Below are 16,780 nucleotides of genomic sequence, written 5' to 3' on the forward strand. Positions count from 1 at the left end.
TAAACAGCACAAATAACCACATAAACAATAATTTTAACTCTCGGATCAACATTCAAACCTTTTTAAATACAACGGTTTTAACTTTGGTCTGTGCTAGTAATTACCTATTTGAGGAGTAGACTACTATCTCTGTAAGTAACAAATCATTATAGTCTAGACTAACCATTGAAATAGTTATGATAACGACTTCACCAAAGAACTTGAAGTTCAGGTAGGTCATCATTAACGCCACTGGTGGACTATTTTCAAAGTTACAATTGTAATTCTCATTGTACATGTAAATTAACAAAGTCCCCTACACACAGAAAGAGCAGAGACTGTCACACGTTTAACTAAGGTTAAAACCCGTCTTCCTCAACTAGTGCTTCGTGGATGTGATTCCTGCTTAAAAGCGCACCTCCAGCCGCTGCGGCTCCGGGCACCCACGTCCACGTCTCTAACAGAATAAGGATAAAGCCCTCTCAGAGGCACTGAGCAACTGATACTAATATGCGAGCACAGGAAACACTTGAATCTTCAAAATTATGTACTAAAAACTAAACACGTGAGGAAAGACAAGCAATTCTGCCCCCAAAGTATTCCATTCAGATGTGTTAAGAATAAAAAGACTGGATTAGAAATGTGTAATTACAATATTCTTTAAATGGCACACGGACTCACGTGGTAAAAGTGTGCGCAAATTTCTCAGTGTAACCAAAATTTTACCAATAAAATCAATTGTCAGAATACGTTTCATCAGTAGCTAAGGATAATGGATAATGGCAGCTAAATCTAAATCTCTCCACAGATCCTTCATAAACACAGGTCAACAAGAACAAATAAAACTATACACTTGAAGATGTCCTACTGCGGACACCGCCTTGATTGGCAAAAATGTAAAAACCTGACAGTGCCCTCTGTTGGCAAGGCTGTGGGGAACAGGCATTCTCACACGCTGGTGGGAATGCAAAATGGAATATTTGGCAATATCTTAACAAAACCGCATATGTGGTTCTCTTTTATCCAGAAATCCCATTTCTAAGAATTTACCATGAAGTACACTCCCAACAGTAGGAAAATACATTTGCATAAGGTTACTACCTTCATTATTTCTAATTACAAAATATCGTAACTGCTTTTTGCCCGACATCTTAGCGAGGCCTCAGTGGTAGCAGCTGCCCTCCAAGCTTGAGGTGCCTCCAGAGACGGCAAGAAGAAAGGTGTCAGAAGGTCGACCACTACGGACAAAGACCCGGAGAACGACCTAAGGGCAAAGCCAAGAAGAAGAAGTGGTCCAAAGGCAGAATTTGGGACAGGCTCAGGAACCTGGTCTTCGTAACAAAGCCACACGCGGCCAACTCGGTAGGAAGCTCGCAACCCCAGCTGTCGCCTCTGAGAGACGGAAGATTCGTGCTTCCCTGGCCAGGCCAGCCCGTCAGGAGCTCCACAGCAAAAGACTTAGTGACGGCTTGTAAAACAGCTCAAGTAACTTACACCAGAAACACCAGAGGTGGAGATGCCCCAGCTGCTGGGAAGATGCATGAGCGGTCCCACCAACTGCACATTTTGAAAAATAAAACTTTATTAAACCCAATATATATGTACCTGAACCAACCTCAATGGCTATTACATCAGAGGCCGATTAGGTAAAAATATGGTATATCTACTAATGTCCTCTGTAGCTGTCAAAAAAAATATGGGAGATTGAACTGAAATGGAATGATTTCTGGCATATTGTTAAGTGAAACAAACAAAATACAACAGACTATGTCTAGTATGTATTTCTGTATAAGAAAGAGAGGGAAATAAGAAAATACATGTGTACCTGTACATGTGTACCTGTTTGCAATAAGAAAAACAGGAAGGACAAACAGAAGTCTACAATATTATGACCTACAAGAGGTGGGTGGGAGTGTGGGCAAGGGGGACTGGGGACATACCTTTCTGTATAGTTTTGACTTCTGGAAGCATGTAAACGTTTTACATAATAAAAAATAGTAAAATAAAACGAACAGGGATGAGGAAAAAAACTGAAGTAGATTACAAACAAAAATAAATGAAGCTGACTATTTCTGGAAAAATAATATAACCACACTAAAACAAACGTGAACACAATACTCTGCACAACCTCGTTTGAAGACAAAGTACTGCAAACAAATACTGAACTCCAGCTAAGGGCTTTTCTCGGGCATGCGGGTCAGCAATTCTGAGCCGACTTCCTCTGTATCATGGGTGGAACAAGTGAGTAACAGAGGACGAGATGACCGTGCCCCCTCGCCGGCACAGAAGACAATCCAGCATGGAACGGGGGGCGGGGCGGTGGAGGGCACAAGCTGGAGATGGTCTGTGTGAACTCACGGTTTTTAATTTACGGGTCTGTAGATGCGTATAAAAATCGAGGGAACCTGTGCATGTGTGAGTGTGGGTGGGTGGGTGTTACGCAGCAACGAAACCAGGGTCTGCAGGCCAGCTCAGGGCCTCCCCATTCTAGTCCAGTCACAGGAGCGCGGATTACCGAGGCAGACCACAGCCCTCCCCATTCATCCTGACCTTACTTTCCTAAAGGAAAAAGTGCCGAGAAAGACGGAGATCATTCTCCAACGGGCTTGCATCAGCCCAGGCTGGACAGCCATCCTGAGCTGATAAAATCACAGCATCCCTGTAAGGGACACGATGGCCCCTAGATGGGCAGCACCCTTCCTCCTAACCTCCGGGTGCTCAGGAACAGTTCACCCAGTGGCTGCACACAGTAGGCCAGCGATGAATGCTCTTCCTCGTAAACTGACAGACGGACGCCCTCCAAGCAGCCAGACTGACTCTTTTCTTCAAGAGACAGGCAGACTCTTGAGTCTTCAAGACTCTTTTCCCTGAGACGTGCAGACACGCCTTGGATTTTGCAGCCAGTTGGCCTGTTTCAGAAAGACTGCTATCAATACCAACAATCTAAACCTAGATTATACTCCAGTATAAAATACAATACTGTGAATAAGGGAGGCCCTCTGTGTTTAGGGACAACAAAGCAGTAAATAGAAACTTCACGTCACTGGAAAAGTCTCAGATGATAACCAAAATGCTCTCCAAAAACACCATGCTTTTGAGGGCAAGCACCTTGCCTACAGTCAGCACTAAACCCCCAGGGACTGGCCCTGGCCCGGGACACAGGGGCACTGAAATCTGCTGAATGACTGAAAGAAAAGAGCCACATCATCTGTGAGTAGGCAGAGCATCCGGAAAGCCTCAAGGGATGCACGGAGCACCGCTGCTGTCCAACACAGAACTCTGAGGAAATACAGAAAAAAGACATACTGATTCCCCGACATCCTAAAAACAACAAAATAGCCAGTGTGTGGGCGGTCCCATCTTTACCACTATTAGCAAATTACAACTCACACAATGAAGAAAAATATACTCTCACACTCTGGAAGGGAACCAGTGCTCTAGGTGAAACCTTACAGAAGTGCTGTTACTGGGAGAACACAAAAAGGTGAGGACCAAACGTGTCAGGTGAAGAGCACACCCACCTGCAGCGTGTCGTCGACCACGGTGAGTATGTACTGAACTGTCTGCTCTTTGGAGATGTGAGTCATCAGATTTATAAATGTCTTAGCACACTAGAAAAGATGAAATGAACGTTAACCACTGCTTTCAAATGTGCAAACACGACATTTTAATGGAATTTCATTCAAATATTATTTCTCTTGCCTAAATTAGGATGCAGTTATAGAAAATGCCTGCCTTTTACAAATACTGTGATGAAGTATGGGAGGACCATACTAGGGCTTGCATCAGTTTTTTAATAATTTCTAGTGACGTCAAAATGTTTACTATTTTTAAATAGACAGACCTCGCCACTATCAACTCAATACCGTAAAGACTAAGTTACGTAGACAAATCTAATATTATCATTGGTTTTGGGGTTTTTCTGCTTTTACTAGGAAGCCGAACACCAGAGCAGCACAAATGCAGGAATTCGGTCCCATCGCTGGAATCAGAAGGCTCTGAGCAGTCTCCATCCTAGGATTTACAGAAGGCTCTGAGCAGTCTCCATCCTAGGATTTACAGAAGGCTCTGAGCAGTCTCCATCCTAGGATTTAACACCTGTGTCGCTGTCTCTCTAGAATTCAACAAAACTGGCACCCACGACATGTTTCCTCCCAAATTTCCCAGGACTGTTGTGAGAATCAGGCTGAATCTGTATACGGGATCCTTCAGCCAACCAGGGCACCGTATCAAAAAATCTGATGGACAGCGGAGTTAGATGTTATTCTAGTGAGAATACAAAGTAGAAAAAAAATTGTCTAAAAAACAGAAAAGTTAAGCAACTTTGAAAATACTGTATACTTTGAAACAGTAATTTCCATGCTAGGAATCTATTCTAATTCGAAAAAATTTTTCAGAAATGCAGAAAAGGATGGAGGAATAAACATACTCAACAGGACATTTTTTCCAAAATTAACAAAGAAAACTAGAGATCCCTCAAATGTCTTCCACTAAAAAAGAATCTTTAGTTAAATTATGACGCCTACCTACAGTGGACTATCACATGGTCATTGAGAAAATTTCTAGAATGTCTAATGACACGGGGCAGGTTCATGGTCTAATATCTGAACTGATCACCTGACTGCCTTCAGTCTGAAGCATCTCCTGCTTCTCCTCAGGACTTCTTTTCATTTCAAATCTTTGAATGAATTCGCAGTCTTCGGAAGAAATCATCTGCCCCCTAGAAAGAAAGAACAAGGTTTTCGTTCAGCAAGAGTTGAAGAGCCACTGGGAGCAAGCGATACAGGACGCCCTGCCTCTCCCCTCTCTCTGCGAGGGCTGACACCAGACCCAGGCGTCCCACGGCCCTGCCGCCTGAGTCCAGCCGCCCCACCTACTGCCCATGGGCCTCCCAGGCCCCGACCGGAGCTAATTTACCTGCAAAATGGGAACAAGAACCACATGCCTTGAAGGGGCGGAACTGAGGATGAAATAATTCACATGAGGTGGTTAGCACAGGGCCTGGTCCACAGGAAACACTCACTAAAATGCCACCTCTGGGCCTCATCCAAGTCTCAGCCTACCCCCGTCCCAAGCCAATTTACTTGGCCATCTAAGTTATCAAGACCAAACCCCCTGTATACAACTTTCTGCAGTCATTTCCTCCAGCATATTCTTTCCCTTCAGACCCAGAAAAATGTGAGTAAATCCTCTCTGAAAACATCCCCACCCTCCCAGCAGTCAGCCCGCACTCCATCTTCTTCGCCGCCCCCCCCGCCCCGCAGTGCTAACTCGCGATCTGAACTCCAGGCTGACCTCTCCCAGCCCCACTCACAGATCACGTATATGACACAGGCACTCCACACCCTACAGGGGCAGAACTGAGGTCGTGAATGTATACCCCACACACACTCTATCCCCCAGCCAGGCTGACGGGACGATGGAAGCAAAAACAGACACTGTGCCCTGTTTCCATTAAGACTCAGCACTTCACATACCACAGCTGGTCCGGAGAAAACGCACTCCGCACCCCAGGCTAGACCAAGATAACGCCGCCACCCTGTCTGGTTCCAGCCCCCAAATAAATGAAGTCTTTTTTCATAAACCTGGACTCCCTAGCTCAAACAATTTTACCCCCAAATTTGGCTATGCTGACATGTAAAAGCATGCCACACCTTTTTACATAGGACAATCATATGAAAAAGATGCAGTTTTTCTACCGTTGAGAAAGTGTACCATGAAGGTTATACTTGGTAATCTTGAAATTTTGCAGCTTTCTTTTGTGTTTTTATTTGGCAAGCCATTCCTTCTGAAGTCTAACTTCCTTGCATTTGTCCCAAGGAACCTGTTTTTGCTTTCTGTGTTTAAATTATTTCACCTGTAATCTTCCTTTGACAGTCCCACAATCTAACAGGTCATGGACTCCGGCCCCTCCTGCGATGAGCCAAGTCTGGGCGGGCCCCGTCCTCACAATTCCTCCCCCTGGCATCAGTCTCCTCCCCACTTCCCTGCCTCTGGGGTGGCTCAGCCCGATGGCCACGGTCCAACGGGTTTCCTGCTTCCAATCCAACCCTCCTCCACATCCCTCTGACCTACACTGCCAGGCAGCTTCGTCAAACACACCCACCCCCCCCCCCCCCGACTGTTTTACTCCTTTCATTTGGTCAGACTATGAATTTGAAAGGCGGCTCTACCTAGCACCTAGGCAGAGGCTTTCAACAAAAACCTTTTCAATCAGTTGACTCACTAAAACCTATGAGCACGTCCATGGTACTTAACCTACGTGAGCAGCTGTCTACTCATCTTTAAAATGAGGATAGAAAACTTATTTCACAGAATTGCTACAAAATTACCATGAAACAATATGTGACTTACCAAGTACGTTACTTCTTTTCCCAAAAGCTTGGCTCCACCGCACCCCTCCAAGTCCTCTGCTCATTCATGATCTAATCAGCCAGTATTAGCTGCCAGCCAGCTATGTGCCAGACACCTTAAAGAATAGGCCACACAGCAATGAACTAGACATCCCTCCCTCCATGAGCTCACATTCCAGTGCAGAAACCAGAAAATACACAAGCACAAAAGCAAATACTTTTTAAAAAAATACACACACACATATCATCATAATGCCAGGATTCTAAAAGTTTATTAAAAAAAAAACCTAAAGCTAGGTAGGGAGGAAAGGACATATTTTAGCTGGATTAGAGAAGGCCTTCCTGAGGTCACCTGCACAGACACCTGAATGAAGGGAGTTAACGAACCAAGTGATCCAGGAGGAACTTCCACAGACAGAAGTGCAAGTGCAAGGACGCTGGGGCAGCAGTGAGCTGGCTGTGTGAGAGAGCAGGAATGCAGAGCAGCTGCAGGGCTGGGGGCACCGGGGCACGATCTGACCTACACTGTTTCTTAATTGAAGTAGAGTTGATTTACAATGTCATGTTAGTTTCAGGTGTACAGCAAAGTGACTCAGGTATATATATATAAAATCTACATCTATATATATAGAGAGAGAGTAAAATCTCTATCTATATATATATATATAGAGAGAGAGAGATTCTCTTTCAGCTTCTTTTCCCTTGTAGGTTATTACAAAATATGGAGCGTAGTTCCCTGTGCTACACAGCAGGTCCGTGTGGGTCTGATCCACGTTGTCTGAAATGACTCTCACTGCCCTGTTAAAACTGTACCTCCGGGGAACAGTGACCGTAGAGAACCCCGGCCAGGACCCGCGAGCACGTGTGAGATGCGGGCAGCCTGCGCCAGGCGGCACGGGGCACCTGGAGAGAGGCGGTCAGACTGGGGACAGGGCCTGGATGTGCAGACCTGTGCCTGGACGGGGTGTGGACTGTCAGGGACAAGAGGAGAGGAGACGACCCCTCCAGAGCTGGCACGTGTGGGCGCCACACTCCGGCCTGCAGCAGCCTGGGCAGGGCTCCACCAGCAGACCTGAAGCTCCCCGAGCCCTGCGTATCCTTCTGCGTCTCCACTCCCTGCCCGGAGGCTCCTTCCCTCTGCCCGTGACTCCCACAGGCATCTTCATGTGCTCCCTGAGGACGTCCCCAGTGCTGCTGGGTGATGATTCGCTCCCTCCTTTTGTTATCTGGGAAAACTTGACATGTCTCCATTTTAATGCTTACCACAATTCATTATTTAATTTTTCAGTTAAAGGTTTGCTTCCTCATTAAACTTTAAACTCGAGAGGAAGGACGCTATTTTAACTCTTGCATCCTCAGGACAGTTTTACTGGATTCCAGTTTGACTGGAATAGCCATGCCCATTCGTTTATGGACTGCCTACCTGAATGATTAAGAAGTTTAATCACATGTAAATACACTTTAAGGCACAGGACTTCCATAGTAACATGTTAACGTGTGAGAGATACTGGCCTTTGACACTGGGCGATTCTCCCACGGGTTTTACTCTATCAGAAAACAATGTGGCATCAGATTCACTGATAACTCACGGGTCCCGTCCAGCCCCCAACAAGCTGTGAGCGCTCTGGGGGTGGGGGGAGCACATCTCACATCCACTAGTGTCCCCACAGCCAGCTCAACAGAGGCACACGGCTGACACGTGGGGAGCATCTGTGTACAGACGTACAGAGTAGATGGCTTCTATAAAGGAAACTCACGAGCTGGACAGCAGAATAAAGGGCAGAAGTAGGAAAAAAGGGAGACTATGACTTGCGTAGTGGCGAGGCCTTGGAACAGGAGAAACAGAAGAGAAAGCAATTAAAAATCTCCCTGTAACTATGAACGTTCCAAATGCCAACGCGAGGGAACGCCTGCCCATCAGCCAGTGCTTTATGATCAAGTTCAATATTATTCTATTTAGGTTATAAACAGTCGGGCTTTATAAACATGAAACTCCTTGCCTTCCAGTCTAAACACTCTCTGGACTAAGATTAGGAAACAGAGCTCAAAATCCTCATTTCACAGGGGACTTAAACAATTACACAGACACAGATGACCAGAGAAAACAGCAGAAAGCCCCTCTGGCTCCTGCCGTTGAATCTGTGGCCTCACCATAATCCACGCCCTTAGACGGGGAAACCAGAAGTCATCCTAGATGCTTTGTCACCCTCATACATCAAACTGACTAAGATTTTCTCCAATCTCCCCAGTTCTAGCCATTCCCACAACCCAAATACTGCTCTAACCTGTCCCTAGCTCTAGGCTTATTATCCACAAATCTACCCTCCTCACTAAGGGAAGAACAATCCAACCAAAAGGCAAATGTGATTATCTAACTCCTGCATAGAACTATCAGTTATTTCTAATTCCTCCAACAGTGAATTTAAAACTGTGTTCCTTGGGCCCAGAAATAGACCCCTAAACATATGGTCAACTGATCTCCAAATGATCAGTTTATATACCTGACCTCCTTACTAGATTACAAGTTTATCTTTTTGTAGCCTCAAAGACTGGAAAAAATGCCTCAAACTTGGCAGGTGGTTATTAAACATGTGAGGAGTAACTAAATTAACAAAAATAAATGGGATCATTTTGGTACACTGCATATACCTCTTAGAACAAAGCAAACTGCTAAATATAAAACTAGAGCTTTCCCAATTTGTTTTTCAAAATATGCATGCAAATCTTAACTGAATTTCCTTAATAACTCACCGTTATGAATATACCAAAATAAACAGATGTGAAGTAAAGTCAACACGATAAAGTATGGTCAAGGATAAATGAACACTCACTTTAAGATAAGTACAGAACACCCACATGCTAAATCTTAACACACACAAGGAGGGGGAAAGAACTAAAATTTATTCAATGTATTCAACACACCAATGCTTGTATTCAACTGTGCTAATGCTTTAAATACACGATTTCAGCAATGCTCCCATGGGATATGTATCCCCATTTCACATTTACTTTAGTGAACCTCAGAGGAGTTCAGGGATTTGCCGAAGACCAGCAAACTAGTAGACACAAGAACCAGAATTCAAACCCAAGTCTTGAAACTCAAACGCCTGCTCTCTTTGCTAGTTGTCTGAGCCCTTCTGCAACACCACCCGTCCCCACGCTGATCACCAAGGCATATGGGGCGGGGCGGGGGGGGGGGGGGAGTCGGGCAGGCTCTGCCCATCATCCTCTTCCTCCCTCCAGGGCCTGAACACTCCTCCTGTGCTTCCCATTCATCCAAACAGTACCACTTTCCAGGCAGAGAAGGTCAAAAGTGCTGGGCCAGTGCTGCCTCCCAACTAGAGCCCCAAGCTTTGCCATCACACGAAGCTGTCTCCCTGTGACAGCTAATTATTCTAAGGAGGAAGTGTTTTCTTCCACATTTATTAGTATTTTTCCAGTATTTCTCTCACAGAAGCATGACCATGAAAAAGTCTGCAGCAAAGGCACATGATTACCCATGATTCACAGCAAACCAGCACTCACTGAAGGTAGGACTGCCAGTTCACTTTGTTCGCACGAACTTCTGCAGCCTTGGCAGCAATGATGTTGGTTGGAACGGCAGCATCCACGGCGCCCCGGATATCCATCTTGGTCATCTAAATTTATGATCTTGAATGTTTTCTGCAGACCTTCAATTCTGATGCAAGGTAAAACCAGAATACAAGGTGTGATTGTTTTTTTAACAACTACTACTATTATTATTAGCAATAGCATCATTATCACCTTAATCTCTACAAGCATTCAACTCAAATACTAAACATCCTAAATATTAAATAGTTATGCCATTATATTTCAAATCTTGTCCCGTTATGCACTGTTCCACAGAAGTGTTCTCTATAGGTTTTTACTTTTCCACGAAAGGTTTTCTAATTATTGGCACCAATATCGCAGTAAGATTTTTAAAGTAACCATTTAAGATACTGAATTAAGAAACCATGCTTAGAATAGGCATACAAAATAGGAAAGTATTTTAAATGTATACAGTTGAGATCAACTTTCCTCTTCTGATAAGAGAAAAAATAAGAACCTGCATGGTACAGATAGGACCAATTACTTTATTCACATTTACTAAGCATCATTTTAAAGTGGCATATGAAAAACCTACATGTCCTTTCTAACATTATTTACTCAAATTAAAACACCCAAAGTGGGAATGCAGTATCTTAGAAGACACAGCTTTCTTTTTTCAATCAAAATTCATAGCAGCTTCAAAATCAATATTGGGAGAATTTTTTGAAACAAATAAAGATTACAGCTTAGGCTCAGCCAACACGAGAGACAGGTCTGATAATATGATCCTACATTAATGAGCTTTTAAGTAATTCTCACTCCTAAACTTAAAGATAAAAGCTTAAGCCTGATTTTATCACGACACAAACTATAAGTTCCGGTTTACAAAATATAAGCTCAGAGTTCTGACCACAAAGAAGCTTAAACCACACCCCAAATTCTATTCCAGGATCCCAGTGACCTTAGTCAGTTTGGAAGTAACCTCTACATCTGAGGATGTGCTGCATGAACAAACACGGGCAATGCGGACTGGCTGGGCCCAGGTGAAAACAGCCTCCGTCCGGGCCAAGCTGGAACCTGGCTCAGCCCCAGCGGCCCCTCCTGCGGCGGCTAAAGGTGCCTCAGGGCGGTCACCTAGGTCCCTGAACAACTCGAACCCCCAGCCGGCCAGGGCCGCGGCCCAATCCTGGGGAAAGCACACCTTTCACCCGTCCACCCTCTCTCCCCTGCCCTTCCCTGCGGGGAAGGCTCCCCAGTTTCGAAAACCCCGCTGAGGCCCGGAAGGCAAGAAATCGGGGAACCGGGGCCGGAGGAGGGCAGGCGGCGCCTGGGCGGCAGAACCCAGCGCGCTCCCGCCTCGCCGGGGTCGGGGTAGGAGTCGGGGACCGGGGCCGGGGTAGGAGTCGGGGACCGAGGCCGGGGCCGCAGACGGCACGACCCGAGCGCGGCCTCACCCAGCGAACCCGCGGGACCCTCCAACGCACCCCAAGGCGGCGGGAAGATGCGGCGGTCCGGAGTCGGGACCGCCGCCGTGCTGGGGCGCCGAGTCGGGTCTCCTGCCGAGTCCGGAGGCCTGAGCGGCGGCGGGGACGCGGCGCCAGAACGCGAGCGCGATTCGGCACCGAGCGGACGTGAAGGGCCTTACAGGCAGGAGGAAGCCGCAGCGGCCGCAGGGGAATGACAGGAGCGCCGGTCACGTGGGCCGAGGCACGTGACCGCCCGGAAGGCGGAGGCCGGGAGGGCCCAAAACAGCCAGAGGAGCGCCCTGCGCGCGAGAGGGCGTCTCTGAGTGCGGGGCTGGGGGCGGGCCGGACACGCGGGGACCCCGCACCCCGAGACCCGGCGCCCCCGGGGGCGGAGTCCGAGGGGGAGGGCCGGGCCAAAACTCATCTAGCTTAGCCGTCATTCTGAAAAGTCTAATTTAGTGCTTTGAAATCGGTTGACTTTCACTTGGGTTTGACAAGTCAGTGAAGCAGGCGTTCTTATTCCGAGTGTCAATATGAAACTGATGCTGAGACATGGGTCACAAGTTATCTTGCCCTAGGGCTGCAGATTTAGCGAACAGTGGATGTTCCATGCCACAGCTGCAATTATACTAAAAAAACAAAACAACAACAACAAAACTATTCCTGTTTAATTAAAATTCAAATTTAATAGCACCCTGTATTTTTCTGAAAACCCCGTTTTGAGGCGAAGTTTTCCCCAGTCCAGGCCTCAGCTTCCCTCTCTGTCTTAAGATAATAATGAGTAACGCTACACTGCAACTAGTGAGCGGGTATAATATAATAGCATATTGTTTTTGATAACTGCTGAAAGGGATTTGTAGGTATAACCAATACATTTCTCCTACAAATGTTAAATTTAGGTCAAGTTTTGAAAACAAAACTAATATTATACACTGATTACAAATAAACACAGTAGGAATAGTATATAATATTGTATTATTTTTCTATTGCTGCTGTAACAAATTGCCACAGATTTGCTGGCTTAAAGCAACACAAATGTATTATCTTACAGTTCTCGAGGGCAGAAGTCTGAGGTGGGTGTCACTGGGCTGCGATGTTTGGCTGGGCTGAGTCCTCCACGCCGCCCCCCAGGCTCTAGAGGAGAATCCATCCCCTTGCCTTCTTCAGCTTCCTCTAGGAGGTGCATGGATTAAGAGTCCATCAGCTTCCACGCACTCTGAGATGTTTATGCTCTCAGATGCAAGTCTCTCCATCCTGCCTGTTACACTGACCCTGTAGGAAATGTCCTTATACTTGGGAATAATGCAAAATAAATACACATTTGTCAGTAAGTACTTTACTCACCTTGAACAGATTGTAAAATTCTTTTCTCATACAAACTCTCCTTCCTGCAGTCTCCAGGACACTTGCTTTACACAGAATTCCAGGGAATGCCAGTCAATGCTGCAGGTCCACTAGATGTACACACACACACACACCCTCAAATATGAAAAAATGTTTACTAGGATCTCAGGAGCACTGTGTGTGCAATGTTTTATTAGGAGACTTACTTAGATAAAAATCATTAACAAATTAAACTTAAGAAGATGAAAGAACGTTCATAGAAATAATTTTTAAGTAGAAAGAAGTTTCTGAGAGGGAGAATGTTTACAAGTGTGGGGAAAGTGCTAAGAGAGATTAACAAATGTTCAAAGGAAATGTTTCCTCCAATGTTTGACACCAGAATAGAAAATGCAGAAATGAGAGTGGGACAGTGAGGAAAAGGCTGGTGGACCTAAATGACATCCTTAAAGAGAAACACAAACGATTTGGTTTGCAGGGTGGTGCAGAGCCATGGTTTCTGGCCCCAGGGTATGGAGATGTGGAGGCTAGTCCCAACTGTACTATCACATGTAGCCCTTGGACACATCACCTGATATCCCATGCATGTTTCCCCATTCACAAAATGAAGAAGATGATGGGAAGGAGGACAAGACACTCTTGATGGTGCCTTCCAGCTCCGGAAATCGCACAGGTCAATTTGAGTCTACTGATACCACCTATTCCATTTTCGTTCTGAGAATCCAGAACCAAACACCAGGTCCTTAGACCCTCAGATTTTCAGTATATTCCCAGGGTTGGGCAACCATCACTGCAATCAGTGTAATAACATTTTCATCTCCCCTAAGAGAAACCTCTTACTCATTACCAATCATTCTCCATCTCTCCCCAGACCCTCCTACCCTAGGCAACCACTAATCTATCAATACGTTCTGTATCTATAGATTTGCCTGTTCTGGACATTTCTTATACATGGAGTTATACAATACGTGGTCTTTTGTGACTGGCTTTTCCCACTTAACATAATGTTCAAGGTTCACTCGTGGCAGTACGTATCACTACTTCATTCCTTTTTATGGCTGAATAATATTCCGTTTAGACCTCACTTTGTCTATCTGCTCACCAGCTGATGGGCATATGGGTTGATTCCAATTACTGGACATTTGCGTGTCTTTGGTGAACATATGTTTCACTTCTCTTGCTTCGGTGGATATCTACAGGGAATTGCTGCCGCCAAGCTGTTTTCCAAAGTGGTTGCGTCATTCTACACTCCCACCAGCAGTGTATGAGGGTCCCAGTTGCTCCGCATCCTCACTAACACTTGTGATGGTCTGTCTTTTTTATTAAAGCCAACCTATTGGGTGTGATGTGGTATCTCATTAGTGATTTTGACTTGCATTTCCCCAATCGCTAAAGATGTTGAGCATCTTTTCATACGCTTTTTGGCCATTTGCATGCCTTCTTTTGAGAAATGTCTATTTAGACAATTCACCCATTTCTAGTTGTTTTTTTTAAGAGCTCTTTTTATATTCTGGATACAAGTCCCTTATTATGTATGTATGATTTGCCATATTTTCCCCTATTTTGTGGGTGTCTTTTCACTTTCTTCATGATGTCCTTTGAAGAGCAAAAGTTTTTTATTTTGATGAAGTCAAGTTTACCTATTTTTTTCTTTTGTCACTTGCGCTTTTGGTATTGAACCTAAGAAGGCTTTGCCTAATCCAAGGTCACAAATATTTTCTCCTATGTTTTCGTTTAAGGGTGTTATAGTCTTAACTCTTACATTTTGGTCTGTGATTCATTTTGAGTTCAGTTTTCTTAAAAAGTAAATTTATTTATTTATTTATTTTTGGCTGTGTTGGGTCTTCGTTGCTGCTCACGGGCTTTCTCTAGTTGCGGCGAGCAGGGGCTACTCTTCGTTGCGGTGTGCGGGCTTCTCATTGTGGTGGCTTCTCTTGTTGCAGAGCATGGGCTCTAGGTGTGTGGGCTTCAGTAGTTGTGGCACACGGGCTCAGCAGCTGTGGCCTGCGGGCTGTAGAGAGCAGGCTCAGTAGTTGTGGCTCATGGGCTTAGTTGCTCCGCAGCATGTGGGATCTTCCTGGACCAGGGCTTGAACCCATGTGCCCTGCATTGGCAGGCGGATTCTTAACCACTGTGCCACCAGGGAAGTCCAAGTTCAGTTTTTAATGTGGTGTGAGGTCCAACTTAATTTTTATGCCTGAGGCCGTCCTGTTGTTCCAGCACCATTTGCAGAAAAGACAGTTCTTTCCCAATTGAATTGTCTGGGCACCTTTGTCAAAACTCAACTGACCAAAAATGTGTGGGTTCATTTCTGGACTCTCAATTCTATTATGTTGATCTATGTGTCTATCCTTATGCCAGCACCCCAGTCTTAGTTACTGTAGCTTTGTAGTAATTTTTCAAATTGAGAAGTGTGAATTCTCTAACTCTGTTCTTATTTTTTGAGATTGTTTTGGATATTCTGGGTCCCTTACAATCTCATACAAATTTTAGAATCAGCTTGGTCAATTTCTGCAAAAAAGGGAGCTGGGATGTTGCTGGGGATTGTGTTAGTTTTGTATGTCAGTTTTGGGGGCCTGGGATCATTTTATAAAGGAAACTTCTCCAGTTCGTTGTCCCCCGTAATACATACCTGGGATCCTTACCTCTGTGCACCCCCAGAGCCAGCAGAGGCTACTTGGGCATTAGATACCGTTTGAGAAAAAGGTATTACGGTCTATCTATTTGTACTCTGTTTAATAATCTTATATTTATAAAGCACTTTACAAATAGGAAGTATGATGTAGAAGCCAAGTCTTGGCTTAATCATTAGAGGACTAGTTACCGCCTAAGAAAATCACTTCAATTAATTCTATATGACCTAAGTAAAAAGTGTAATAATCCTTGGGCTTAAGTTTGGGTATGAGTTTAGCACACATTTCCAGCCGCAAAGCTGACTGCTACTAAAGTGACCTTTTAGGAGACCTAGATAGATCAGGTGGCTCCTCTGCCTCTTGAGTGTATAGCCCAAAATTGTGAAGTATCACACACTACGAACACAGAATTTTGCCACGCAATCTATTTCCTTTATCATGATATACTAAGCAATATATCACTTGAATCATGTCTTCCAGTTTTGATTTAGCATTAAATTTGAATTAGGAATACATTGCTACCTGTAGAGGGCAGTCATAACATACCTGGATGCTCAAAATCAGAGGCTCGTCCTGGAATAGAGCTAACGGTCTGTGGATAAACTGCTGACCCACAACACAGATAATCCTTTTGCTTCAGTTGATGTAACTTTGCAGGGAGGCCCCCAGCAGACTGAGTGACAGACCAGCACCAGCCAAAGGAAGAGAAATAGAGTGGACCCTGGGCTGGTGGTGTAAAAATCAAGCTACAGGACTCGTTTGGAGGCTTTATTGTAAAAACATGCCTAGGCTTTCCCCAGACAACCAAGAAGACCTCCAGAAACATTTCTCCAGACCATCTATGCGGATACAATTTCTGCTGCCGCCTAGGGCTGAGGAATATAATGCGAACATTCATCAAACCGTGGAAAATGAAGGAGGCACCATGGCCAGGCACAATGTCAAGGTAAGACCGTCTCCACAGTCCGCGACCTTTCTTGACAAGGAAAGGGTTTATCCAGAAAGAATATAAAACCATAAGCAAGCTTTAGTGCCAGGGCTCACTTTATCTTATTGATAATTTATCAAAAATGCTTCCAAACCAAACCCAAGAGAAAAACTAGAACCTTGATAATAATTATCTGATCCTTCCAGGTTTCTCCAATCTAAACAACTTCCCTTTACCAAGGCAAACAATTACATTTTGTTTGTTTGTATGTTTCAGGAGGTAATGTTTTAAAAAGCAAAAAACCTAGACATAGATTTTTGTGGTTATTGATACTAAGCCTTAGATATTTTTCTCTGATATAAAAATTATATCCCATACAGTAATGAAAAGCTTTCTACAAAAATTGCTCGAGAAAACAAACTGATAAACTAATACAGGCACATAAGAACATTAAGGAGCTAAGGGTTTTTTTTCCTAAAGTCATAGTTTCCTAGGTGAATTTCCTAAGCGTGAATTTCTGCCACTAGA

At 44.7% G+C, this 16,780-nt stretch overlaps 2 protein-coding genes across 5 annotated transcripts in view; one reads left to right on the forward strand and one right to left on the reverse strand.

Moving 5' to 3' along the window:
• Positions 1–11,568, reverse strand: part of ATP6V1H (ATPase H+ transporting V1 subunit H) — a 62,610-nt gene extending 51,042 nt beyond the window's left edge. For all 3 annotated transcript variants that reach the window (XM_061172287.1, XM_061172288.1, XM_061172286.1), the window contains exons 1-4: positions 11,369–11,568; positions 9,858–10,011; positions 4,597–4,699; positions 3,501–3,590 (exon numbers count right to left, since the gene is read on the reverse strand). In XM_061172287.1, the coding sequence (XP_061028270.1) occupies positions 3,501–3,590; positions 4,597–4,699; positions 9,858–9,970 (306 nt within the window). In that variant the 5' untranslated portion in view covers positions 9,971–10,011; positions 11,369–11,568. The remainder of the gene's footprint in view (positions 1–3,500; positions 3,591–4,596; positions 4,700–9,857; positions 10,012–11,368) is intronic.
• A 4,537-nt stretch (positions 11,569–16,105) lies between these two features.
• The window catches only part of RGS20 (regulator of G protein signaling 20), a 76,255-nt gene continuing 75,580 nt past the window's right edge, over positions 16,106–16,780 (forward strand). The window contains exon 1 of one of the 2 annotated variants that reach the window (XM_061171665.1): positions 16,106–16,278. In XM_061171665.1, coding sequence (XP_061027648.1) covers positions 16,106–16,278 — 173 coding nt within the window. The remainder of the gene's footprint in view (positions 16,279–16,780) is intronic. The other variant, XM_061171666.1, reaches the window with a different exon arrangement.

This window comes from Eubalaena glacialis, chromosome 17 (genome assembly GCF_028564815.1).
Source record: "Eubalaena glacialis isolate mEubGla1 chromosome 17, mEubGla1.1.hap2.+ XY, whole genome shotgun sequence".
In the NCBI taxonomy this organism is placed as follows: domain Eukaryota; kingdom Metazoa; phylum Chordata; class Mammalia; order Artiodactyla; family Balaenidae; genus Eubalaena; species Eubalaena glacialis.